Raw genomic sequence first — 27,287 nt, 5'->3', positions numbered from 1 at the left:
GGGCGGTGCGGGGCGGAGCCTAGCCCGAGTAGGCGCTGCAGATCTCAGCTCAGCGTCACTGCTCGCGGAGCTGAGGTCGTCTCAGGTGAGGTGGTCGACCCGGAAGTGGCTGTGCTGTAGCCCCTGGGTGTTGTAAGGATCCTGCAGCGGAGTTGTTAAGGGGGAGCGGCCTCACCCCGCTTCCTCCACCTACCCTGAAACAACCATGACGAAAGGCAGAGCGGTCGAAAGATCGCAAACGGCGGCACTCCATTCGACCCCTCCGGGGGACAAGGCAACGGGGACGCGGGGTCCCTCGACGCCGAGCAGCAGAGACCACCTGAAAGGTGAGTAGACCTGGGAACCAGCGCGGGGCCTGGCCCAGAGGCGGAGGTGTGCCGAGAGGGGTTTCGGAGGAGAAAGGAACCCAGCGGGTACCGGGGATTTGCGGGTGAAAAGGGGGCATCCAGGACCGGGAGCAGAGATATTGGAAGACCTCGGCTACGGCCACTGTCCACCTTGTGCCCACTGTCCATAAGGCCAGACACCTAAATGGGGTGCGTTCCTAAATGTTTTTGTGTGTGTGGTTTTTTTTTTTTCAGTTTAATTCAACTAAAAAAAGGAATGAAACGCTGGCTTGTTGATGCTCAGGGAGATTGTAATGTTGATAATATTAAAGCCAGGCAGAACTGGAAGGAACGTTAGCATTCGTAGGTTTATTTTTTTCAGATGAGGAAACTGAGGTCCACAGTGGATATATAACTTACACAAAGTCACAGAGCCAGATTAGTGAAGTAGTGACTAAAAGCAAGGAGTTAACTATTAATACGTCCAGATGCCACTTCCAGGTGGCAAGAACACTTGAGTTTGAGTCCCTCCTCTACCACTTATGACTTTGGACTTGTTATCCTTTAAAAGTTCAGTATCTGAACTGTACAGTGGGGGATGATGATAACAGTAATAATAGCTACTTACAGTTGGTGCGTGGATTAAAGAGAATAATTCATATAAAGGATTTAAAGTGATGTTTGTCTTATTTGAAGTGAAGGCTGAATAAATGTTAGTAATTACTATTATAGCTAAGATCTCTTATCCTTAAGTTTTTTTTTTGCGCTACTCCATCTTGGAATTTCTCAGGGCTTTAAATATTATTTTAAGGAAAAAAGCATACCCAGAAACTAAATACTTTGATACCATCTGAGCTAGAATTTTTAGCAGTTGAAGTGATTAAACTCTTTAAATGCTTTTAAAGCCCATTAACTTGGAATTGTTGTTGTATAGTTGCTAAGTGGTGTCTGACTGTTTGGCAACCCCATGGACTGTAGCTCACCAGGTTCCTCTGTCCAGTAAACTTGGAGTGATTGTAGCAAATGGATGTCTCCATTTAGTTGTTAGTTTAGTTGTCTCAATTAAGTTGTCTACAGCTCACACTGATGTGTTGCACCACTGGTGATGGGTAAAGAGAGGATCTTTTAAGAGTGTCAAATCCCATGGACTGAGGAGCCTGGTAGGCTGCAGTCCATGGGGTCGCTGAGGATAGGACACGTCTGAGCGACTTCACTTTCACTTTTCACTTTCATGCATTGGAGAAAGAAATGGCAACCCACTCCAGTGTTCTTGCCTGGAGAATCCCAGGGATGGGGGGAACTGATGGGCTGCTGTCTTTGGGGTCACACAGAGTTGGGCATGACTGAAGTGACTTAGCAGCGGCAGCAGCAGCAACATTGTTAACTATAGTCAACAATAAAGTATTGCACACTTTAATGGAGATAATGTTTAACATTCAGCTGAATTTTTTTTGAATCAAATTTAAAATATATGAAAAATTTAGAAAGTGTCTTGCAGAAAATGGTATTTTACTTTAAAATATTTTAAGATGCCTCCAGTCTGATTTGGGTCTTTCAGCTTTATATATTTGGATATTTTTCTACCTCATAGACATAGAGCCAAATAACTTCAAAAACCCAGAAATGAATTGTTGTCAAAGTATAAATACACTGTAAATGACAGGAATCTTTTGAAGATGCTGTGATTGAGAGTGACAGTAATCCAAGGGTTTTTTGAAAAAGTATTTACCAGATAAGTCATCCCTAAAGATTATCATTTGGTTTGGAATAGCAATCAATTGCTTTATTACTTTTTTTTTTAACTTAAAGCTGTTCGGAAAATAAAAAATAAGACCTTGAAACCTCCAAAGAGCTTTTACAATTGTTCATCTTATTTTATCATTAGAAAAACACATCCACCACAGTTATTTTTGTGATGCTGTCGAGAAACTACAAATCTGCAGGAAGACAGAGGGTAGAGATGTGAAGGTATGCCTTCATAGAGAAGTAGGGTTTGGATTAGTAGACCCGAGAGGGATTCTGGGCAGAGGAGACTAACAGGCTTGAAAGTTAGTGTGAACCATTCATGTGTGTTTATAAAGAGATAAAATTGTCAGGAGTGGACTAGGTCTGTTGGGTGGTAGTAGGAGATAATGTTGGCCATGGTCAAAATGATGTTAGTATAAAGGGCTTTAAGTCCTAGGCAAAGGATGTTTTTTTGATCTATCTGCTTATTAATGATTCTCAGGTTTTTCTTTTCCTCTGCCTCTCTCTCTCTTTTTAATTGGTGTGAGGAATTCTGTCTTTGTGTACAAGATTTTGTGGACCCCTTACATGATAGGGTGTAAGTTCCTTGCTGGTGGTAATTAGCTGGGCTTCCCTTGTAGCTCAGCTGGTAAAGAATTTGCCTGCAATACAGGAAGCCCTGGTTCAATTCCTGTGTTGGGAAGATCCCCTGGAGAAGGGATAGACAACCCATTCCAGTATTCTTGGGCTTCCCTGGTGGCTCAGATGGTAAAGAATCCGCCTACAATGTGGGAGATGTGGGTTTGATCCCTGGGTCAGGAAGATCCCTGGAGGAGGGCATGGCTAATTAGCTGGTGATGTGATGTCAGTAGTAACCACTTAGCAACTGATTTTCCAAGTTATTATGAAAAATAATTTTTGTTAATTGTAGGTGGTAACTTGGTATTCAGAAAGGAAAAGTTTTGGAGGAAGAAAATGCAGTAACTCTTGAATACATAGTAATTAAATATTTCTATAAATTCCATGACACTTTAAATAAGTTTGTGTTTTTGTTAACTGATACATCTACATAACTTTGACGAATAGTAGTTGTCATTGTGTGTATGTTTAAAATATTTTAGGGACTTCTCTGGTGGTCCAGTGGTTATGACTCTGCCCTCCCAATTCAGGGGGCACAGGTTCCATTCCTTGTCAGGGAACTAGGTCCCACATGCCACAACTAAGACCTGGCGCAGCCAAATTAAAAAAGAAATCTTTTACACCTCACATGCAGTATTTGGTACATTTAGTGGATTCCTCACCTGACTTGGGCTTCCCTTGTGGCTCAGCTGGTAAAAGAATCCACTTGCAGTGCGGGAGACCTGAGTTCGGTCTCTGGATTGGGAAGATCCCCTGGAGAAGGGAAAGGCTACCCACTCCAGTATTCTGGCCTGGAGAGTTCCATGGACTGTATAGTCCATGGTGTCACAAAGAGTTTGACAGGACTGAGCGACTTTCACTTTCACCTTGACTTTAGTCTGACATTTGAGTCTTAGACACTGAAGACCACTGTGAGGATTTGAGCAGGACAGTAACACTAAAAGTCTAATTCTTACATGATTAGAAAAGGTGAGACACAAGAGGTAATAATACTTAAAAGGCTCTTGACCTACTCTTTGTGCAAGAATACCTGGACCAGATGTTTTATTTTCTTTTGTTTGCCCTGACTGATCTTTTTACTAGCAAATCATCGAAGTTCCCCATTTTGATTTAAGAGAACTCCTAAGGCCACATTTTTCAATATATAGGTCATCCCCTTGTAAGCAGTGTGAAATGAATTTGATAGGTAATCATGAGCCATTAAAAAAATTGAAGGAAAAATAGAGTTCTTTGTATGTAGTAGGGGTAAGTATTCTTTTAATTTTATTTTTCAGTCATCTAGTTTTGTGTGTATCAGATCATGGTATAAAATACATTGCTTATTGTGGAATGCAGCCAAAAATGTTTGAGAAACACTAAAAACTTCTTTTAGAAACACTAAAAGAAGTTGATTTTACTGCTCTCTGAAGACAGTATTGTTTGAACTTGGATAATAAAATCCTTCTCAGATGCCTGTTCTAGGTTCTGCTTTGCAGAACCTAGGTTCAACAAATATCCTTTGGGCATCTGGTGTGAGCTAAGTACTAGCTTAGAGGAAGAAGAATTACTGATTACTGATTACTGATAACTGGGAACTAAGAGTAAAATTGGCAACTGGACATCAACCAAGGTATATTAATATGATGTGCTGATGTCAGACTCAACCCAAATATTATATATCAGGATTCTTTTGCTTATAATCAGTAGAGTACACAATTGAAACCTTTGCTGAAAGGAAGTTTATTGGTTCATATAACTAAAAAGTAGAGAGATTAAGTGGGATTCGCTGGCTTTAGTCCGGAACCAGTGGCTCAGTAATATCATCAGGATCAGATTTCTTTCATATCTTGTTTTGCTTGCTTGATATCAGCTTTACTTAAGGTTGATTTCTCTTGAAGGTCCAGGTAAAGCTAAATGCTTCCTTGATAATTTTGAGCCTATTTTTCCTAGTATTACCAATAAAAGTCTAGTCACTCCGATTAGATTGCCTCAGATAAAATGCTTGTCCCTGAGCCTATCACTGTTGTCAGAGGGTAAGAATAACTTAATTGGCTCAGCCTGATGTGTATTCAATACCTAAACAAGGAAGTAGGAATGAGGCTAAGTCAGTTTTCCCAAAGACATGGATCTCTGTAATGGGTAATGATTTTTCTATATTTGTGCTCAGCCATCTTGGTATGGGAGTGAAAAAAGTGATTTGAAACACTGATTTGAAACACTGAAACACTGAAACACTGATTTCAGGTTAGATTAGCTATAAGGAAAGGTAAGGATTCTAAATCAAAGGTGTTGGATACACAGGCTGGGCATAGAAGGAAGAGAAGTGAGGAGCCCAACAGAAGGGAGAAAATAGAGGTGTTAAGCTCATGAAAGAACAGAGGTGATCAAAGAATGGCATGTTGAAGCTTAAAATGTTGAAGGTAGAGCAGTCTCAGGTGGTGTGAGAACTTTATCTCTGGAAGTGGGTGGCTAAAGTTGAATAGAAATGAAAGTCTTAAGAATTTTGAGGCTGAGTAAATCTTCTAAATGGAGGTATCTTTTAGGATTATGAAGTTTACTTGAAGCTTGGTCTTAGTCTTTGCTGAATAGGGTGACAGCTTATGGTGAACGGTGTCCGGTTCGTGATCTCCGAAGAAGATTTAACTTTGGGACCAGGGACCAGTCTTGATCACTCAAGAGCTTTTGTGTAGCAGAGTTTTATTAAAGTATAAAAAGGGACAGAGAAATCTTTTGACATAAACGTCAGAAGAGGGACAGAGAGTGCTCCCCCCCACCCCCCCGCCACCCCGCTAGTTTTAGCAAGTTGTTTTATGTCTGTTAGAAAGCTATTAATCAGGTAAGACCCTGATGCTGGGAAAGATTGAGGGCAGGAGAAGGGGACGACAGAGGATGAGGTGGTTGGATGGTATGGACTCGATGGACATGGGTTTGGGCGGACTCTGGGAGTTGGTGATGGACAGGGAGGCCTGGCGTGCTGCGGTTCATGGGGTCCCAAAGAGTTGGACACGAGTGAGCGACTGAACTGAACTGAACTGAATCAGGTAAGAGAGACCTGAGGGAGTTTCACCAGGCCCCTCTCCCATAATATGCATTTTTGAGATAGGATGGCACGAGGTGTGTCATCCCCAGCTGTAAAACAATTGATATGAATACTGGTTTGTTGAGCTATTATCAGCCCAAAGTTTGAGAAAAGGAAGTCAAGTTAGTCTTAGGTGGGACCATTTTGAAGAAAGGCAAATTCCAAAGCAAATACATAGTTTCATTAACATAGCTTAAGAAAAACATCCGTGGAGAGTGTTTCCTCCTGCTGGTTAAGGGAGAGAGAAAAAAAAGTCTGACACTTGGAGCCTATTTCCTCCTTTTGGAGACCCCTTGCCTTCCTGCCTATTATCCTCTTAAGGGGAAGTGCCTGAAAGTGGTTGATGATCGTGAATGAGCATTGTGGGTTGAATGGTAGCAGATGTGCAGGGCGCAAACATCAGAGAATGAGCTTTCATACAAAATAGGTGGTGCTATTTCTTCACCTACCTGCAAACATGCTTTCTCTGTATGTATTTTTAAAGTTGTTAATTCTTTGTATTTCATTAAAAAAAGTTATTTTAGTTTAAATTTATACTAGATGAAACTACCATTTTTGATTATTAATACATCATTTTAAAGAATTTTAAGCTCTTGAAATAAAATTTACTTCCAGCAGTGTTATAATAGATTCTTGTAACCATAAAAAAACTTTTGTTAGAGTCCCTGTAAATTGTGTCTTCAGGAGAGATGGGTCTTTTGCTTCCTCCATGGTAGGATCATGTAGGCTGAATGTAGAGAACTAGAGTACTAGAAGAGCAGTAGAGTGATTCCTGAGATCTTGTAGATATAATACTTTTTGCTCTTCAAAAAGTATTGATATGAAAGTAATAAGAAATAGAGAGCTACTACAGGGGCATTAAGGTTAAGTTTTGGTTTTTCAGGATGAATAGAAGCATATTTGAAGTTAGAGAAAAGTTGCTTGTTAGTAGGAAGAGTTGAAGATACTCAGTGAAGAGTTAGTTCTGAGAGCAAGATCTGGAAGGAAGTGTGCTGGCATTTAATGGAAAGATAAGGGGAAAGAGGCCCGGGGAGATAATTCAAGAATAGATCTTGAGATGGAGACTGGTAAGCTGTGGAGGCAGCCTCGCTGGTTGAGAATAGGAGAAAGTAGAATTAAAAGCTTGAAGAGACTTGAAGTAGTCTTTTTGGAGGGTACTGTAAAATCATTATTGTTTACCAGTGATAACCTTAATTGAAGATAGAAAAGCTTGAAGCCTATGAACTTGTCGGCCAAGAGAACACAGTAGTCTTTCTCTTGCAGTACCTTTGGCCTGGGAGGAGGTTGGCAAACAGATAATGGGATAATTGAGAATGGGAATTAGTATAATGGAAGATTTGGAGGTTAATGAATGTATAGAGCACTGTTGTCAGAAGCGCTAAATGCTAAATAACATGTGTCTAATGCAACCAGAAGGAAGAGGCATTGTAATTATGTATGCTACACGTTTAGATGTTGAACAATCATTAAAACAAGGTTTACGACTCTTGTTTTTTGACTGTGCCACAAGGCTTGTGGGATCTTAGTTCCCTTACCAGGGATCAGATCCAGGCCCCCGGCCGTGAAAGTACAGAGTCCTAACCACTGGATTGCCAGGGAATTCCCAAGTTTATAACTTTAATCTAGGTTCAGAACTAAGTGAATTGCATGCTAGCTTCTGGATTTATTAGAACTGTACTCAGAATTATTGAATTGTAATAGGCAACATTCTCTACTTGCAAGTTTTGTGTGAAAGAATGGAGAGCTTTAAAGTTGACTGTCACTTAGTTTTATTGCATTATCAACTGTTTTCTTGTGTTTACGTTATGTTGAGTACAATGCTTGAAAAAGCATTTCATTATAGAGAGTGAAAAAATAGGTATCGAGTTAAACCTGGAGGTTAATTTTGTTCAACAAATGTCTTACATATTTCATCATCCAACTGTAAGGCAACAAGTAGCAATCAGAGAAATCTGTACGCAAGGAAGACTCAGGATAGTATTCTGTTTTTGTTGTTCAGTCGTTAAGTCCTTCCCGACTCTTTGCCACCCCATGGACCACAGCTCGACAGGCTCCCGTCCTATCTCCTGGAGTTTGCTCAGATTCATGTCCATTGAGTTGGTGATACATCTAACCATCTCATTGTCTGGCACCCCCTTCTGCTTTTGCCTTCAATCTGTCCCAGCATCAGGGTCTTTTCTAGTGAAATCAGGAGGCCAGGGTGTTCTGTAGTCCACTTAAAAGTCTCACACCTTTCTCCCTTCAGATCCCTTACTTAAGACTGGTGAATTAATGATGGGGAGAAAAATATTATAGTTAAATTTTAGAGTTACTATGCAAAATGTCTTGTGTAATTTAAGGAGGACTGTCACCTATTGGAGGAGAAGGCAGTGGCACCCCACTCCAGTACTCTTGCCTGGAAAATCCCATGGACGGAGGGGCCTGGTGGGCTGCAGTCTATGGGGTCGCTAAGAGTCGGACATGACAGAGCGACTTCACTTTCACCTTTCACTTTTCATGCATTGGAGAAGGAAATGGCAACCCACTCCAGTGTTCTTGCCTGGAGAATCCCAGGGACTGGGGAGCCTGGTGGGCTGCCGTCTATGGGGTCTCACAGAGTCGGACACGACTGAAGTGACTTAGCAGCAGCAGTCACCTATTGGATTCTTTAAATATACTTTTAGCTCCAGGACAGGTTAGAGGAGTGTAAACTTATCTTTTTTCCAACTAAATTTCCACCTGTTCTGTGAATCTTGCCTTCCTCCAGCCCAGTAATCTTGCTTTCCTATAATCTCAAACCCCATTTGTCCTCTTCCTTGGGATTCTAGCTAATGGTGTTACCAGCTTCTTAGCATAAATTGACCAAACATTTTGTACAATATAGATGCTCAGCAGATAGTCCTATGCAGCTCTACCTTTGTGTGCCTTCCTTGCATAAGAGAGATCTTGAAGAGATGTTCCCAGAAAGGAGGGGAAATCAGCCATTTAGTCTTAGCTGTGATGCTTGTGTCCACAAGTATCTATAGGATGAAAAAACAGAAACTAATGGTTTTAAAGATTTTAAAAGATGCCCATAATATTAAAATATTACATCAGTCCTTTCTGTACTCTAGACCTGATTCTAGCAGGAAAGTAAGTGAAAAGTGAGGACTGCTAACTGCTAAGTCACTTCAGTCGTGTCCAACTCTGTGCGACCCATAGATGGCAGCCCACTAGGCTCCCCTGTCCCTGGGATTCTCCAGGCAAGAACACTGGAGTGGGTTGCCATTTCCTTCTCCAATGCATGAAAGTGAAAAGTGAAAGTGAAGTCGCTCAGTGGTATCCGACCCTCAGCGACCCCATGGACTGCAGCCTTCCAGGCTCCTCCGTCCATGGGATTTTCCAGGCAAGAGTACTGGAGTGGGGTGCCATGAAGGCTGGGGCAAGTTAATTTCCTATCTTTAAGAAGTAATCAGACTCTGGAAAAATTATACAGACCATTTATGTTATCATGTCTTTCCTTTGATGTCAGCCTATAGAAAACTATGTCCCCAAACTCAGTACCTATATATTACCCTTATTTTTTAGTAGAGTACTCCTTTATTTTATAAGTAAGAAACTAACCATTTTAGCCTTAAGAGTAGTCTATATTTCAATAGGGTTTCTACTTAGAAACTAAAACTACATTTTTCATATAATTGGTTTTAGTGCACTGATAGTTTTATAACTTTTGGCTAATTACTCTTTTTCCTTTTAGATTGAGTAGATCTGATTTATTAGGAATCCTCAAGGTGTGTATTGAACTAGGTATCATAATCAGGGTAAAAAAGTAATGGGAAATTACTTGTTTGTTATCATAAGATTCTGAAGAGACCTTTTCACTTTTGACCCACCTCAGATGTTTAAAGTCTTTGTTTAATTCTCTGTGTCGCAACAAAGCATGTATATAAATATGTAAGTGGGTTGATGAACTGGAGTATTAAGAGGCAGGCATGACTGTTTTATTATTTATTGCTTCCCGGGTAGATCAAACAGTAAAGAATCTGCCCGCCATGTGGGAGATCTGGGTTCGATCCCTGGGTCAGGAAGATCCCCTGGAGAAGGGCATGTCTCAACCCACTCCAGCATTCTTGCCTGGAGAGTCCAAGGCACATAGGAGCCTGGTGGGCTACAGTCCATGGCATCGCAAAGAGTTGGACACAACTGAGCGACTGACATACACATGCACGTGACTGCTTTATTACTCCATTCAAGACATCTTTTGTATTGTTTTATCATCCCTTTCTTTCCTGCAATAAATTTTATAAGTGTGATGTGAACAGATAAGTTTCTATCTGTGACTTGGTTTTTGAGGTAAAGTCCTTTTTGAGATTAAGATGAAGCAAAGTTAAAATGATAGGGCCTCGTTGGAAGCTTGGGCTGATTAGTGATACATTTAGACTACAGAAAATTAGAAAAGATTTAAAAAAAATTACCTTTAGTGTCCACATACTAGAACCCAGTAAACCTAATATTGTCTTTCAGAAAGCATACTTTAATGAACCAATAAGAATAATTTATATTTAGTATATTAAAGCACTAACCTAAGCAGTTCATTTCAGCAGAAATTATGAGTTGCTTATAAATGGATATTAAAGTGCTTTGGGAATATATTTAATACTTCACACTATCTCATTGACTTAAGACTTTTTAAAAATAGTGCAGTCTCCTCTGGGCCTCCGTAACTTATCAAAAAATAGGAAGGATGGGTCAGATTTTTGCTTCTTTAATATACCATCACCTGGGCATTTAATTAGAATATAGCTTCTAATTTAGTAGGTCTGGGATGTTAGCCTGAGAATCTATATTTCTAACAAACTCATTGATAGTGCTTAGTCATGTAGTTCATAAAACACACAGAATAGCAAGAGTCTAGATGGTTTTCTATTGCTCTATGTTCAACATTGAGTGTATTAAAATTCTATTAATTCAGATGTAACGTATATAAAACTGCCATAATGAGCTAAGGGATAAACTGAGTATAAAAAGTTATAACTTTTTCCTTTCAAAGGAACAGGAGTCAGTTTAAACCAACAGAAATAAAAAGCAAGGTTGTTCTCTAAGAATATGAGACAGTCACTCTGGTATCCAGGAGCAAAAAATGAATTCTCACCAGGCTTCAAGGGAAATGAAAAGTTCAAAATCGATAAGAAGGTTAGCTTCCTCTCATGTCTACTGTCTGGGTTTCCCTTTGAACCTGTCCTCTTGGATTTTCTGGTACACATCTTTGGCTTGCCATGTCTTTTGACTGTGTCCTTTTGCTGTTTGACATTTTGGCCTCAAGATCTGCCACACCTTGACAATAGTATATCTCTTTTTCTTAGTTCATATTCTCAAGAGAAAATGTGGTCAGCCAATAACGAATTGTTTCTCTTGGGTTGGCCAAAAAGTTTGTTTGGATTTCTCCATACCATCTTAAGAAAAACCCAAATGACATTTTGGCCATCCCAATACTTGGGTCAGGTGTCCAGCCATAGGCCAGTCAGCCTTGTGTGTTGGGCGGGTGAAGTGTTGGCATCAGTGGTAATAGGGCCATTGAGATTAGCCCCTTTGAAGAGTGGGGGAGACTTGAGGAAGATGCTAGGCCTCAGAGAAGGGAGCATTAGTGGAGTAGGCAGTGACACCTGATGCACCTTTATAAATATTGCTAACCCTTATGGCAGAAAGTGAAGAAGAACTAAAAAGCCTCTTGATGAAAGTGAAAGAGGAGAGTGAAAAAGTTGGCTTAAAGCTCAACGTTCAGAAAACTAAGATCATGCCATCTGGTCCCATCACTTCGTGGCAAATAGATGGGAACAGTGGAAACAGTGACTGATTATTTTTCTGGGCTCCAAAATCACTGCAGACGGTGATTGCAGCCATGAAATTAAAAGACGCTTACTCCTTGGAAGGAAAGTTATGACCACCCTAGATAGCATATTAAAAAGAAAAGACATTATTTTGTCAACAAAGTTCCATCTAGTCAAGGCTATGGTTTTTCCAGTGGTCATGAATGGATGTGAGAGTTGGACTGTGAAGAAAGCTAAGCGCCAAAGAATTGATGCTTTTGAACTGTGGTGTTGGAGAAGACTCTTGAGAGTCCCTTGGACTGCAAGGAGATCCAACCAGTCCATCCTAAAGGAAATCGGTCCTGAATATTCATTGGAAGGACTGATGCTGAAGCCGAAACTCAATACTTTGGCCATGTGATGCGAAGAGCTGACTCATTTGAAAATATCCTGACGCTGGGAAGGATTGAGGGCAGGAGGAGAAGAGGACAACAGAGGATAGATGGCTGGATGGCATCACTGACTCGATGGACATGAGTCTGAGTGAACTCTGGGAGTTGGTGGCAGACAGGGAGGCCTGGCGTGCTGCAATTCATGGGGTCGCAAAGAGTTGGACACGACTGGGCGACTGAACCGAACTGAATTATAGTATACATGTTTGTCTCTTAGTCCCCTGACTGTCATCAGTGTATACATGGGATTATGATAAATGTAGGTAATACAAATTGAGCCACCCTCTCCTGCCTCTTCCCCAGTGATGACTATAAGGTATTCCTGCCTCCTCAGTATTGATTGCTTGCAGTAAAAACACCCTGCTCATTCTGCTTGCAGTATCCTGGCTCTCATTTCATATGGTCATCTTCCATAAGATTTTTTTTTTAAGATAACACTAAGATTACCTTATTGGAGAACACAAACATATTCTCCCATTCTTGGAGTCACAGAGTCACCCAAAATATCTAGGCTTCAGCTGTGTTCTGAAGCCCTTGATATAAACAGAAAGTGTAACATTCACCAGTTGCATTAGTCAATCTCCAGGTTCTTTCTTATGAGAGTTGAAGTAACTGCCGCATTAGCTCATTTTTCCTATGAAGCCATTCTGCCTATGCTGTCAGCTCCCAATGTAGATACATAAAATTCCAAGTCAGTGATAGCATTTACAGCAATGCCCTTTTTTCCCCTTTAGCTTATCCACAAATCAGTGCTACAAATTCTGCTATTCTGTTTTTTCATGCTTTTAAAATGCATGTATCAGTGAGAAGAACTACAGCCAGTTCATAAAACATCAAATATGGTAGTACTTAAAATTTTATGTTACAGTGTTTTGGGCAAAAGTGTGAACAGTTTCTCGGGAGGAAAATCTTTCAGGAAATTATTTACTGGCTCGGAATACTCTCTTCCTTTATATTTATCTTAATTACAACTTTTTGTTTCCCCTTTCAGAGAAAGCCTGTGCAGAAGCTGGCTCAGCAAGAATGTCACTTCTTATATTGGTGTCCATTTTCTTGTCTGCAGCTTTTGTTATGTTTTTGGTATATAAAAATTTTCCTCAGCTTAGTGAGTAAGTATACTAAAAAATAATATATAGAAAATGTCTGTAAGGCATTAAAGTGGATTAAAAGTTTAACTAATTTTAAGCAACAGAACTGTCATGATTGTATATCAGCTCTCATGGTTTGTAGCAAGTTCATATTGACACTGTCTTTAAATACTTCTTTCCAAATATGTCTCTTGATTTTCTGTGCCTGGTTTTTCTAGCTCTTCTCCTCTAAGGCATCTTTCTAATGGCTTTCAAGCAATTTTGGAAAATAAACCACATTAATTTATTGCATTTTATTTTTTTTAATGCTAGTAGTGACCAAGTAAATTTATCTTGCAGTCTAGAATAGAAATTGACCTGCAGTTTGAGAAATACTAATGTTCTTTTTCTCTGCTTTTTCCCTTTTTCCACTCTTGTTTTCTCCCTTCCTACTTTTCCTTGTGGCAGTTTCTGTCTGCCTCTGTCCAGTCCATTTACTTCCCTCCCGCATCTCTGTCTACTGGCTCTTTTTCTGTTCCCTGTTATATAGAAATGATAAGGCTTGAATAAGTACTTTTTGCTGTGAAATGCACCTTGTAAAAAGACTTGTCTATTAGTATACAGCCACAGTTCCTTAGCAAAAACCTTGGGAGTGAGATGTATTTCAGAATTTAGAGCTTTTCTATTTTGGAAAGATAACATGGTATAAATCCTGTATATTATGTAGTATCTCCAGCAGGGTCTGGGGCAGTACCCCATAATAAAACACATAGAAAAACTTGTATCGTAAAAGACTATAAATAACTTTATATACATGTGGATCAATTTTTGCTGACAAGCTACAAAGAACTTTTGGTTTTCAGTGCTTTTTGAATTTCAGGTAAAAGATTATAGACCTGAGGCATATTTTATGAGGGTGAAATATCTCTGGGTTATTTAACCACAGTAATAACACCCTTGGGTAATCATAGATTATGTGAGAGACTACTGAAATGTAAATAGTTAGACTTTCAACCAGGGCCAGCTTGATGTGGTAATGGATAACTGTGAGATGTGATTTCAAGGCATCAGTGAGTTCCTGTCTCCTCTTAATTTCTTTCATTAACGCTTCCTTATATTTGAAATTTTATAGTTGCACATGTTTATTTTTAATACTTTTAATTTCTTACATGAATGAAAAGGCCTTTGGGAGGATAGCATGTCATTTCATTAATACTAGTGTCGTTCAGTTCTGGATCCTTTCTCATTTTTATCAAAGGAGTAAGAAAGAACTGACTGAAAGAGGGAAAGAATATAGAGTGTAATTTAAGATTGTTTGCTTCCAATCTGTTCTAAGAATTATAACACTTTTATATAATAATATGCTGTTATAGATCTTCTGTATTCTGCTTATTATTTCTGTGTGTGTAATATGTATGAGATGTATGCATCTCCCCATAAAGTTTAGCTTTTAAACTTATAGAGAAAAACCCTTTTTAGTTTACCTGCTATTTTTATAGGACTTTTAAGAGCTTTCTATCATTGTTCCGCAAGATTAAATTTTTTTATGTAAACAAATGGGCACAATATATGTTAAACACAAAGGTGATTATTTGGGGCTTTTATAAATAGAACATTCAGTTCCAAACAAGGCACCAAATATAAAGTAAAATTAATAGAAAGTAACAAGTGTTAAAGTTTTTATCTGAACTTTAAGCTGGGATACTTAAAGAAAAGATATGAACTGTAAATTCATTGAAATTTATATTTAATTTTGGTTGTAATTAATTATTTACTGTAGCTTATCATGAGAATTACCCAAAATGATGTTTAGTATGTTTTAAATATGCTAACGTCAGTGGTTCATTTCTTAGTTCAAAATTTACTCCAGTGTTTGAGCAAATGCTTTTAACCTTTAATTTGGGTCATCCTGAATTTTCATATGAATTATATGTCTCATAAAACTATATTAAAGCATTAAAAGGCAAATGATATATAGACTTTGAAGTTAAATTTTGTGGATTTATACTTAGCATATTACAGATCGAGGCATCAAAATCATTTTGGATAAAACTTCATGTTTTGAACTTGACTTTGATATGATTTATCTTGGCAAATTTCTATTTAAAATTTTTTTCACTTTAATTTTATTTCTTTAGAGAAGAAAGAGTGAATATGAAGGTTCCCAGAGATATGGATGATGCCAAGGCTCTAGGAAAAGTTTTATCCAAATATAAGGACACCTTTTATGTACAAGTACTTGTAGCTTATTTTGCTACATATATTTTGTATCCTTTTAACTGAAAAATGTTTTTTAGTTTTGTTTAAGAAAAAGGTTTTGAAAGATCTGCTGTTCAGTTATATATAACTTTTTCCTTTTAAAAATTGCTAACGCAGTATAACATTAAAATATTGAAAAAAGAGAATGAAAAAATTCTCATTTTAATCCTGTCTGTTCAACTCAGTTGTCATTTCTGAATATTTACCTGTTTTTCTGTTTTCTGCTTATTTCACTTATCATAAACTTTTTTCTTTCCTTTGTATTAAGATAGTTACTTTATTTAGGATTATTAATCGATGGTGTAATTAAAATAATAATTTTGAATTAATAGTTACCATACCATAATTTTTAAAAATTCTCTTAGATTTGAAGTTATAGTTTGTATTTAATTTTTTGCTTTTGTAGATACTATGCTATGAATCTTTTGTCATGATTTTTTTCTTAATGGTTCTCTTTGTAAAAAAATCCTAACAGGATAATTAGTCATGTAAAAGATATGATTTTTTTTTACAGTTCTCAGTATGTATTCCTTTGTTTTATATAGAAATACATGTTATAATTTAACTAGGCAGGAAAATAGCTTTATTCTTTCCACATATTTTCAAACCACCTGTGCAACTGGTGATTAACCTTCCAATTTGTGGATGTTAGTTTCTAACTTTTGTATCTTTTATTCTAGTCCCGTGTGTTTTCCATATCTTCTTAGGTAATGAAAGACATTAACTCTTGATGTTTGCTTTCCATTTCATCGCTTATTTGTGAAAACCAGAGTGTTAGGCTTGTAGGTTATTTTACACTTATAAATTTTAGCCATAAAATTAAATGTTTTCCCCAAAGAAGAAACAAATTTGATTCATCCCTTTCATTTGGAAGACTTTTGTGAACAAGACATACAGTTTCTATTCACTTTAGAAAATCATCTTTTCTGTCCGGTTTGCCCCCTAGCTTTGGGAGGGATTCATGGCTGAAGGATAAAAGGGTTTCCCACTCATATGGCAAATCAGCCAGTTAGCATAAGTGAATATTGATCATCTATGGGAGAACAAATGTTATAGCCTAGTTGTCTTTAATATTCATATGCAAATTAGTAGGAAAGAATAAAGTGCCTTGTAGAAAGTGAATTGAAAGTATAGGAATAAGTTTGTTACTATAAATACATTGGATAAAAATAAATCATTGGTTAATATTGTCAGTTCAGGTTTGATAACATATGGTTAACTATTTGCTTAATAATTAATTGTAATGATTCTGCATAGTTTTAGATTTTTTTATAGGATAATGCGTTAATTCCATATTTTCTTATAATTTTCTATTTATTTTACACTTTTGAATCATAAGCTCTGGGTGTTAAAAAGATACTTTTTAAAATTCAGTGTACAGGAGAAGACTTATCTTAGGGTATATAAGGCATATAATTAATAGTACAGTGCTGATTAATAGAAGTATAATGTGACCCACATGCAGTTTTAAAATTTTTTAGTTAGCACATTAGAAAAAGTAACAATTTTAAAAAATATTTATTATAATGATGTTGGCATAGCCTTCTTTTTTTTGGCCAGACAGCGTGTGGGAATCTTAGTTTCCCAACCAGGGATTGAATCTGTGTCCCCTGCATTGGAAGCACAGTGTCTTAATCAATGGACCCCAGAGAAGTCCCCAGTAAAATAATCTTAATATATTTTATTTGAACTGAAATGTCAAAAATATCATTTCAAAATGTAACCACATAAAAATTATTAGTATTTCACATTTTTTTTTGGTACCAAGTCTTTGAAATGTGTATATTTCACGCTCATGACACATCTCAGTTCAGACCAGGCACGCTTTAGTGTCTCGTCTTCACAGCACACTTGCCTGGTAGCCATTGTGTTCAGCGTGCAGTACTAGTTCCTTCATTGGTGTTACCTAATTCAAACTCATGTATCTGTTACTTTTTATGTTATAATCACTAGTTTTAACTTAGATTTCATCCATTTAGCCAGGTTTTTTTTTTAAGTACTAATTATATACTAAGTACAGTCTAGTTTAAGTGTTCAAAAGCAAAAACAACTGTTTCCATCTGGAATAATGAGAATTATGGGTAGAGATATAGTACAGTCATTCTAGACACAGCAAGTCTAGAGCAGGGCTTATAAGCACAGGGCATGGTAAGGAAGTGATCAGTAGTCCAGTTTTGTTGGTGTATAGGAAGTGAGAAGGGGAGGATTTGAGAAATAAGTTTAGAAAGATAGGCTGGACGTTGCACTCAGATTGTAGAGGACTTTGAGTACTAGGCTAAGGAATTTAGAATATTATTTGGTATTGGATAGTCATTGAGGACTTTTGAGCTGTGGATAACAATAGAAAGGATATCTTTAAAAACTAATAAAAATGTTTACCTGTGGGGGAGAGAGAGATGAAACAGTGATGAAAGTGGAACTTCCTCAAGTGTACTTCATTGTGTAAAGTTGACTTTAGAACCAAGTAAATAATTTCACACAGGTATAAAATCAACTAAATCAAAATGAAAAAAGAAACAAGAATCTTTAAAATCTAAAGTACCCTCACACCCGTTAAGATGGCTACTAATCAAAAAAACAAGCAAAAATCCCAGAAAGTCACAAGTGTTGGTGAGGATGTGAAGAAATTGAAACCCCTGTGCACTGTTGATGGGAGTGTAAAACAGTGTGGCTACTATGAAGAACAATATGATGTTACCTCAAAAAATTAAAAACAAGATTCAGCAGTCCCATTTCTGAGTATATACCTGAAAAATTGAAAGCGGGGTCTCAAGAGATATTCGTATACTCATGTTCATAGCAACATTGTTCATAATAGCCAAAAAATGGAAACAACTCAAGTGTTCTTTAACCAATGAATGGATAAACAAAGTTTGCTATGTACATGCAATGGAATATTATCAGCTTTAAAAGGAAGGAAATTTTGAAACATGTTACAACATAGATGAACTTTAAGGATATTATGCTGAGTGAAATAAACCAGTCACAAAGACATGCTGTATGATTCCACTCACATGAACAGTGGGCTTCCCTGGTGGCTCAGATGGTAAAGAATCCACCTACAGTGTGGGAGACCTGGGTTCAATCCCTGGGTTGGGAAGATCCCCTGGAGGAGGGCATGGCAACCCACTCCAGTATTCTTGCTTGGAGAATCCCCATGGACAGAGGATCCTGGCGGGCTGCAGTCCATGGGGTTGCAAAGAGTCGGACACGACTCAGTGACTAGGCACATGCGTAAGAGTAGCCCAATTCATAGGGACTGAAAGTGAAAGAATGGTTGTCAGAGGGGTGGGGGAGGAAGGAATGGGTTCTGGAGATTGCTTTCACAACAGTGTGAAAGTACTTAATGCTACTGAACCATACATTAAAAATGGTTAAGATGGTAAATTTTACGTTCAGTATATTTTAACAACAAAAAATAATCTAAAGCAAAATGAAATAAATTTAACGATATATTGAGTTGATATGGATTTGGCTATCAAGAGGAATTAGTTATATCCTTGAAAAAACTAATTTGGTTATGTGTCCCTTCTGGGATAAATCTTAAGGACAAAAAAATTAGAAAGAAATCTTAAACTCTTTTCAGTTGTATTGTTCTGAAATTTAAAAATATGTAATACTAATGGTTTCCTGCATTGCAGGTGAATTCTTTAGTGTCTGAGCCACCAGGAAAGCCCATATATGCACACATACGTATATATGTGTATATATATATTAATATGTAAGGAAATAGCTAATTTTGCTATGGTATTAAGAACCAAGATTTTTCAGTGTTAGAGAAAAAAATACACAATCCATACAGAGCTGGGAAATTAAGGTCAAATTATATCCCTGTGCACAGAAAACGGCTTTGTTACTACAAGATAAATGACAGAGGAACAATATATATAAATATATGTATGTATAGCTGCTTCACTTTACTGTGCAGCAGGAACTAATGCAGCATTGTAGATGAACTGCATGCCTTCGTGCTCAGTTGCTTAATCGTGTCCAACTCTTTGAGACCCCATGGACTGTAACCTGTCAGGCTCCCCTGTCCATTGGATGTCCAAGCAAGAATACTGCAGTGGGTTGCCACTTCCTCCTCCAGGGGATCTTACAGACCCAAGGATCAAACCCATGTTTCCTGCATTGGCATGCAGATTTTTTACTACTGAGCCACTGGGGAAGTCCCTGTAAATCAGGTGTATGCCAACAAAGATTAATCTTAAAAAATGACAAAGGAACATATTAAACCACCCTAAGGAATACAATAGGCAAAATTCAAAAAGTGGTAAATTCTACAAATGACCTGCTGCTGCTGCTGCTAAGTCACGTCAGTCGTGTCTGACTCTGTGCGACCCCATAGACAGCAGCCCACCAGGCTCCTCTGTCCCTGGGATTCTCCAGGCAAGAACACTGGAGTGGGTTGCCATTTCCTTCTCCAATGCATGAAAGGGAAAAGTGAAAGTGAAGTCACTCAGTGGTATCCGACTCTTCGCAACCCCATGGACTGCAGCCCGCAAGGCTCCTCCGTCCATGGGAGTTTCCAGGCAAGAGTACTGGAGTGGGTCGCCAGTGCCTTCTCCACAAATGACCTAATTACTTCAATAAGTAAATTGCAAGGGGAAAAAAAAATCTGTATTTATTTGCTAATAGTGAGCAAATACCATGTGTGGACTGCTTTCATTCCTGATTTGAACAAACCAACTGTCAAAAAAAAAAGGCATGTGGGAATTGTGAACACACTAAATAGCTACTTAGACCAATTGGAAGTTATAGTTAATTTCTGACAATGTTATTATAGTTGTGTTAAGAAAAGAAATCCTTATCTTTTAAAGGTATTAAAGTAGTTGTAATGGTATGTCTGGGATTTGCTTCAATCTAATTGCGTGTAAGGGCTACAGAGAAAGCAAGATTGGTTGTATGTTAATTGTTAAAACTGTGTATGGGTATATAGTACTAGTTCCTCATCTTTCATATGTGTTTGAGACTTTCCATTAAAAGATTCTAAAGAGCCCTGAAATAAATAAGTGTAATTTTTAAACTTTTTAGTGAAGGTATCTAATAAACAGCTGGGAAATTTGAGAGTGGTAAGAGAATTCAAAATTATAGATTCATATGACCATATACTTGAAGCCATGTGTGCATCCATATACGTGGAAGTAGCTGAATTTATCAAAAGTGAGAGGAGATGGATTTAACAATCTCCAGATTTGAGGGTAAGGAGAAGGAAAAAGCTAGAGAAGGAATGATCTGTAATATTGAAAAATACAGTTCACTGGAGGTGAGTTTCATATTAAAGGATATCTAATCTTATGCTGCTGCTGCTGCTAAGTCGCTTCAGTTGTGTCTGACTCTGTGTGACCCCATAGACGGCAGCCTACCAGGCCCCCCTGTCCCTGGGATTTTCCAGGCAAGAGTACTGGAGTGGGGTGCCATTGCTTTCTCCGAATCTTATGCAGGAATTACTAAAAAATTCTTACTAAGAAAAAGTCATTACTTTTAGCCAGAAGGAGGTTTCAGTAGAGTGGCGGATGGGTAAGCCAGGTGGCAAGGGACATGGAGAGAATCTAAGGCAGTGAAGATGAGAGAGGAAATAGCTGGATAGGATACCTTGCTCAAGGAAAAAGCCCAGGTTTTCTTTAGTTTATAGGCATCTGAATAGTTTTATGCAGGAGGAATCTGTCAAAGAGCAAGAAGTTAAAGAACCCAGGAAGAAGGAGATTGAAACAAAAATAAGAGTAAAGTGCAAACTAGAGGGAACAAACAGGTTGAGTGAAGATACAAATTTTAAAGTACAGAGATGTTGAAGGAATTCACTCTTTCTGACTTGTAAGTAAATCATGTTATGGTTGATGCAGAGGTGCAGGCCCAAACTAGGAATCAGAGTAGAAAAAAGATCTAATTTAAAAATAAGACTTGTTTGTAACTTTACTATCTTTTGTGACCCTTGTCCTTTTTTTAATGAGTAGTAAGTTGAGGTAAATGTCCACACATTGAATTAGGCATAGTAAATCTTCTGTGTACCTGTGTGTCTACAGAAATCATGTTTCCTAAAAGTATTTGAGAGTAAAAATCCAATGTATTTAGAGAAGTATATTATTTACAAGGTTACTGAAGACCTTTTCTGTTCTCTTCTTCTTTTTTTCTGTGTCCCTGTTCCCCTAAAGTGCCTAGTTCTTCTCTGTCCGGTACACATTCGGCATTTGTCTTGGTTTTCTCTTAGTAACGCACTCTAATTAGCATTGATTTCTGATAATGTTAGTAAATTGTAAGCTCCAAGTTACAGGTATTACAACTGAGTAATCATGTGTTTTTTAAACTTGGGGTGTAATTTCACTTAATTTTTTAATAATGAAATATGGATATAATCTTATTAACATATAACTTCTGCACTGATGCTTTTTTTCTGGACTGTTGGATTTGTGGTTGAAAAATCCATTTAATTATGTTTTAATCCTTAACTTAGAAGTTAACAGCTTGCAAACATTTGCTATTCCGGGCTCTATATTTCTCAGTATACTCTCAGGGTTCCTTTATCCCTTTCCACTAGCCTTATTTCTTGTTTGTTTGGTAAGTATTTAAAATTAAATTGGGAGGCTAGAAAAAAATAACTTTAAATAGAATGATGGAATGATGATGGCATTCTAGTCTCTGGAAGCATAAACTTAATTAGTTTTAAGAGCTGTTTAATGTTAAAGTAATAATTGTCCCTCCATAAGGAGATGTTATAGTTTGTCTCTTTTCTAGAACAGGGATATCACAGACTTAATTGCATTTATAGGCTCTGTTCTAGCCTTTGCTTCCAGTACTGTTTTGTAATTCAAACAGTCCAAGAACGTTGTTGGTGGGCACAAGGAGTTAAGTCCCAATGGGGGTGGTGTTTTCAGGCATAGCAATTGAAAACATATTGGCTCTTGAGGTTTTATTCATAGGCTAATGGCTAACGTGAACTATTTGGATATAGTCTGTAAGTTTAATCACAAGTTCCAGTTTGTTTTAGCTGGTCTCATTTTAGTTATAATTTGGTGAGAGAAAGGACTGGATTAGATGGGTTCTTGCTCTCTGCATTAGAGGTGTTATGCAAAGTAACCTCCCTGTACCCCAAAAGAAAGAAACTAGTTGAGTTTTGCCTTAGAGGAATATATCCATGTGAGTAAGATGGAAAAGTACAAAATGCTTATGAGTTTTTGTTATTTTCTAGTGTTCTGGACTTGGTGCTTCATTCTGCTATATGCTCTCCTATTTAGTTGGGAGGCCAGTTGTATATAAATACCTAACGGAGAAAGCAGTAAAATGGTCACAGCAGGTAAACATGTATTTTTAAATTATTTGATGTAATTCTTTGGCTACTTGGGAGGTCAGTGTATAATATCTACATAAATGAACTCAGACTCAGAGCTTTGATAAAAATAATCTTTTGTCCAAAATAAAATTAAGTGGTAGGCAAATAATGAATGTTAAGAATTTCAAATATGAAGTTTTTGTGTCTATAACAGTAAATTCTGTATTCCTAGTAAGTTTAGTCAGAGCAGAAAAATCAAAGTGTCAATGTAAAGGCATCCATGTATTTAAACACCTCACTTGTGTTGATGCAGGATGCTGTCAGTGGGTCTCTGAAAAGCTTGGATCAGCCAACTCCTTTAATGCATTTCATTAGTGGGAAGAACTGTTATCTTCTGTTAGGATCTCTGCAAAGACTACCACTGATAAATATTGATATAAACACTACTACACAGGAAAGTCTAACATAGTGTTTCTAAGAAAAAAGCAGAAGAAACATTATTAAATCAGAGAAATTTTAGATATTTGCCCCTTTGTTTTATAGGTTAGGAAATTAAGAGAAATTAAGCATTTTGCCCCAAATCAAAATCATTATTTATATAGCAAGATCTAGGAAGTATAAACTGCATTCAGTGCTTTTATTTAATCAGCTGAATGTTTCCATTTGCTTATTTAATCTCATTTATCAGTGATGAATGTGAAGTAAATTGTAATAACAAAGGTTATCTGAAATTTTTTTAAAAAGTGGAGGCTAGGTTTATTGATGTACTATACTAGCCCTTCCTTTATAGGAAGTTAAAGGCATTAAAAAGTTGACCGTTGGATATCTTATATATAGTTATAAATTTAATTTTGCCTTTTTAGGTTTAAAATGTTGTTGAGCCATATTATCTGGCTGATGTAGAACCGTCTTTAATAGTGTAACATTATGCTGTAAGCACAATCATAAAAACTTTCATCTGATGTTATTTAGCTCTGATAATGAACATTTGATGACTAGTTCATTGTCATTTCCAAATTCCTTTTTTGATAATTTCTGTTGGGTAAATGCTGAGCTATCAGGGATAAGAATTTGAAATAAGGTATTTTATAATAAGCAGTTTATTTTCAGGATTGGCTTTGTCTTCAAACTGATTTGTTTCTTTCTTGTCACAGGTTGAACGTCACAGAGAACATCTCATTAACTACATTATATTTTTGAGAATAACACCATTTCTGCCTAATTGGTTTATTAATATTACATCTCCTGTGATAAATGTGCCCTTGAAAGTCTTCTTTATTGGCACTTTTCTAGGTAAGGCCAAGGCCTCTCGTTCTTTTGATCCCATAAGTGTAATATTATTTTATAAAATCCAAAAGTACCCCACTAAGATTTTTTTCCCACTTTTATGGAGAACCTGCTAAGACTTTTATCTTTGTCTATGAATTCATGCACGTTACAGAACTCATTGTGTACATGTCTAGCCATGTCCAGCTGGGGTAGGTTTATATAACTGGTGGTCACAGAGCCTGGTCTGTGTAAATTAATGTTCAGAATTGTTTGTTGGATTGTGTTGATTTACATCTTTTTTGTTACTTTTTAAAAATAAGAGCACTGTCTGCTGGATATTCTTTTAGTCATACAGAATTATGCAGGACTTCTTAACTCCGTTCTCTCCCTCAGTGGAGAGAAAAAAAAATGAAAGTGCCTCTTTTGAGTACTTTCTCCTTTGTCTGCTAATCAGGTACTTAAATAATGAACTTTAATTTTCGATAAAGAATTGATCCTATCTTTCTTTTTATTGACATAGTACTCATTATGGGCATTACCAAAAGTATAGGGGAAATAAGGCTCAACAAAAAGATTCTTGCTTTTGAGGAGCTAACACCTAGTTTTGAAATTAATCAGTGGACATAAAGATTCATTTATGTATTTTGTGAATTCTGGTAGTTCTTTCACTAAGAATATTCTGTGTTTCTTTTGAAGTTAAGTTGAATTGTTTAGATATCAACAAAATGAGCAGATTCCTCAAGTGTTGAGTGTGTATTACATTAAACCTTTAAGTTAATACTTAATTTTTTTGCTACTTTTAGAAGAATTCATAGACAAAGCTGAAAGTCTTAGGTTCTCCATAAAAGTGGCAAAAATATCTTAGTGGGTGTACTTTTGGATTTTGTAAAATAATATTTCATTTATGGGATCAGAAGAGAGAGTTTTTGTACTGTCTCTTTATTTTACAGATGAAATACCTAGAGATAAAATTAACTTCAGCTTTGGCTAAAGTAATTTTTCCAGTTCTGATTTTTAATAAAATATGGTTGTTTCACTATTCTTTTGTATAAAGTGCCCTTTTTACTCATATATTTTGAGTATCTTTCTATTTCTGAGTATCTCCTACCACCCATTTTTATTTTAAATGTACTCTGTCAAGAGTGAATGAAAACTTACTCAATCTTATTTTCAACGATGGAGGTTTTTTCCCAGATTTTTAAATTATAATTCTTAGATGAACATCCTTGAGACCAGATCTTTGCTTATATACATTAGTATCTCCTAAAGTTGAAATTGGAGAATCATAGCACATTTCTTTTTTTAAGGCTGTTGATCAATTTTGTAAAATTATTTTCTGGAAACTTTCCTTGGGTTTTTTAATTCAATATCCTTAAGAGGTGATTATGAAAAATTGAATTCTTTATATGGAAGTAAACTTGAGGGGCTTTAAATTAAAAGTTAAAAAAATGTAAGTCACTGTATTCTTACAAGAAATTTTATACACACAGAATTTTAATTTTTAACGAGAATTGATTGTTTTTCTAATGTATGTTTTTACTTTTCATTTTAGGTGTTGCACCTCCCTCTTTTGTAGCAATTAAGGCAGGAACAACACTATACCAGCTTACAACAGCAGGGGAAGCTGTTTCCTGGAACTCAGTATTTGTTCTAATGATTTTGGCTCTTCTTTCTATTCTGCCAGCCATCTTCCAGAAAAAACTAAAGCAGAAATTTGAGTGAATAATCCTCTGGGTTTTAATTTAACCATCATCATCATCATCATCTCAGGATTGGCAGGTTTATGTGTTACAATCACCTCTTCAGTAATTGGAACAGGAGTTTGTAAAATAAAATATCTTATCAGATGGTTAAAATAATACATTTAAGTGGCAAAGGAGAGAAGAAAGTAAAAGTGGAAATTGGTATAGCATGAAAAGTGCTGTCAGTAGTTATGATAGACATCTCCTAAATTACTGTTCCAAGACTGTAGGTATTAAACATAGCAGGATAGTAGGAAATTCTTGACCCAGCTGATTAATTCAGTTTAATATATTTCATGAGCTTGCCGTAAATAGTTACCCTTGACTCGATAATTTATCTGTTCAGTACTATAGCTAAAATAGGAAAAGCAAATACAAAGTTCAAAAACAAAGATATAGTATTGCTATTCTGACTAATGTCAAGCCTTTTTTGAGAGCATAAACTTGAAAACTAAAGCTCAAAAGAGATTTACATTTTCCTCCTCTTTTTACCTTTGAGACAATAGACTTGTTTAGAAGTCGCATCTTCAGTGGACTACTGAATTTGGAAAAGATATCAAGTTATGTCTATTTGGTGAACTTTATTTTTATCTTCTGTTCTAGATTATCATGGATTAGTCTGAAATTTAAAATTCTGACCAGTCTATTTTCATCTTTTTTTTTCCAGTTTTCAAAATATTTACACTGTGCATATACAAAAATTCCAATTACATGATAATTGTATCATATTGGTGTTGATAATTTATATTCAGATAATATTTTATTACATGGTTCCCCTTTACTGTCTCAAGAGGGGATCAAAAAAGCAAACATTCAAAGTATGCAGTTTTTAGATGTTAGATTAATTATATTACTTAATATTTTGAAACAGAAGCAGTGGCAGCATAACACTTAAGTAGTTGAACATAGTTTATTTGTTCCAATGACTGTAACATTTATCACATTTATTTATTAATCTGGTCATTAAAGTATGTATGATGTAATTATCCTTTTTATGCATGATACATAAGAATGCCTTGTTTCATTTCTCTATTGATGGCTTTATTGTTTGGGGCTGCTTTTGATTAATGCAGTTTCCCTATTGAGGGTTTTTACTTTTTATATCTCAAAGTAAAATTAAATTCTCATATGGTAACTACTATATTTAAATAGTCCTGGAAAACCCAAACAGCTTTTTGCTGCTTGCTTAATGGTAACACCCTCGATTCCTCGATTCTAAGACGTGAAATACTCGGTCAGTTTTGCCTTCACCCAAGACTGTCATGTTGAAAAGTACTTTAGCTGTGGAAGAAATCCTTGTATGTTTTTATTGTGACAGGTATGATCAGCCTCAAAGCCTGTTTCTACTGTATAATGTGGACTGATTATTTTTTCTATCACAGTATTAACAAATGGATTTATTGTAAATACAAAGAAAATATATTCATTAATATACTATTCTTATGTCACCTGGCCTTTTGTGTGAAATTATTTATTGTTATTTCTAGCAAGGTTTTCTTCCTTTCTTATTGACCAGAGACTGATAAAGCTTTCGTTATTTTTACAAGCAAACTTAAAACATAGCCTTTTTGGACAAAGCTCACTAAATATTACTGTATAAAATGTAATTGAGTAAATTTTTATCAGACTTTTAAAAATAAAAGTAAGCATATGGACTCAGGAGCAGCCTATTTACTCCATTATGTATATGTACTTACTCTATTCTCAGAGTATTTTCC

At 36.6% G+C, this 27,287-nt stretch overlaps 1 protein-coding gene across 1 annotated transcript; it reads left to right on the top strand.

The window, feature by feature from the left end:
* TMEM41B (transmembrane protein 41B) lies at positions 1-27,021 on the top strand. The gene is made up of 7 exons (XM_005895051.3): positions 1-326; positions 12,957-13,074; positions 15,171-15,299; positions 21,753-21,846; positions 22,478-22,582; positions 23,713-23,851; positions 25,380-27,021. Exons 1-7 carry the CDS (start codon positions 206-208, stop codon positions 25,547-25,549), a joined length of 876 nt encoding a protein of 291 aa, XP_005895113.1. The 5' UTR covers positions 1-205; the 3' UTR covers positions 25,550-27,021.
* The last annotated feature ends 266 nt before the right edge of the window (positions 27,022-27,287 follow it).

Source organism: Bos mutus, chromosome 15 (genome assembly GCF_027580195.1).
Source record: "Bos mutus isolate GX-2022 chromosome 15, NWIPB_WYAK_1.1, whole genome shotgun sequence".
Lineage (NCBI taxonomy): Eukaryota > Metazoa > Chordata > Mammalia > Artiodactyla > Bovidae > Bos > Bos mutus.
The sequence above is the reverse complement of the archived record's forward strand: the minus strand, read 5'-3'. Positions and strand labels throughout refer to the sequence as shown.

Excerpts from the sequence above, each read along its gene's own strand:
- TMEM41B (XM_005895051.3), top strand. The coding sequence starts at position 206 with ATGACGAAAGGCAGAGCGGTCGAAAGATCGCAAACGGCGGCACTCCAT. Across the intron at positions 327-12,956 it reads CAGCAGAGACCACCTGAAAG|AGAAAGCCTGTGCAGAAGCT; the intron begins GTGAGTAGACCT and ends TTCCCCTTTCAG. Across the intron at positions 22,583-23,712 it reads CAGTAAAATGGTCACAGCAG|GTTGAACGTCACAGAGAACA; the intron begins GTAAACATGTAT and ends TTCTTGTCACAG.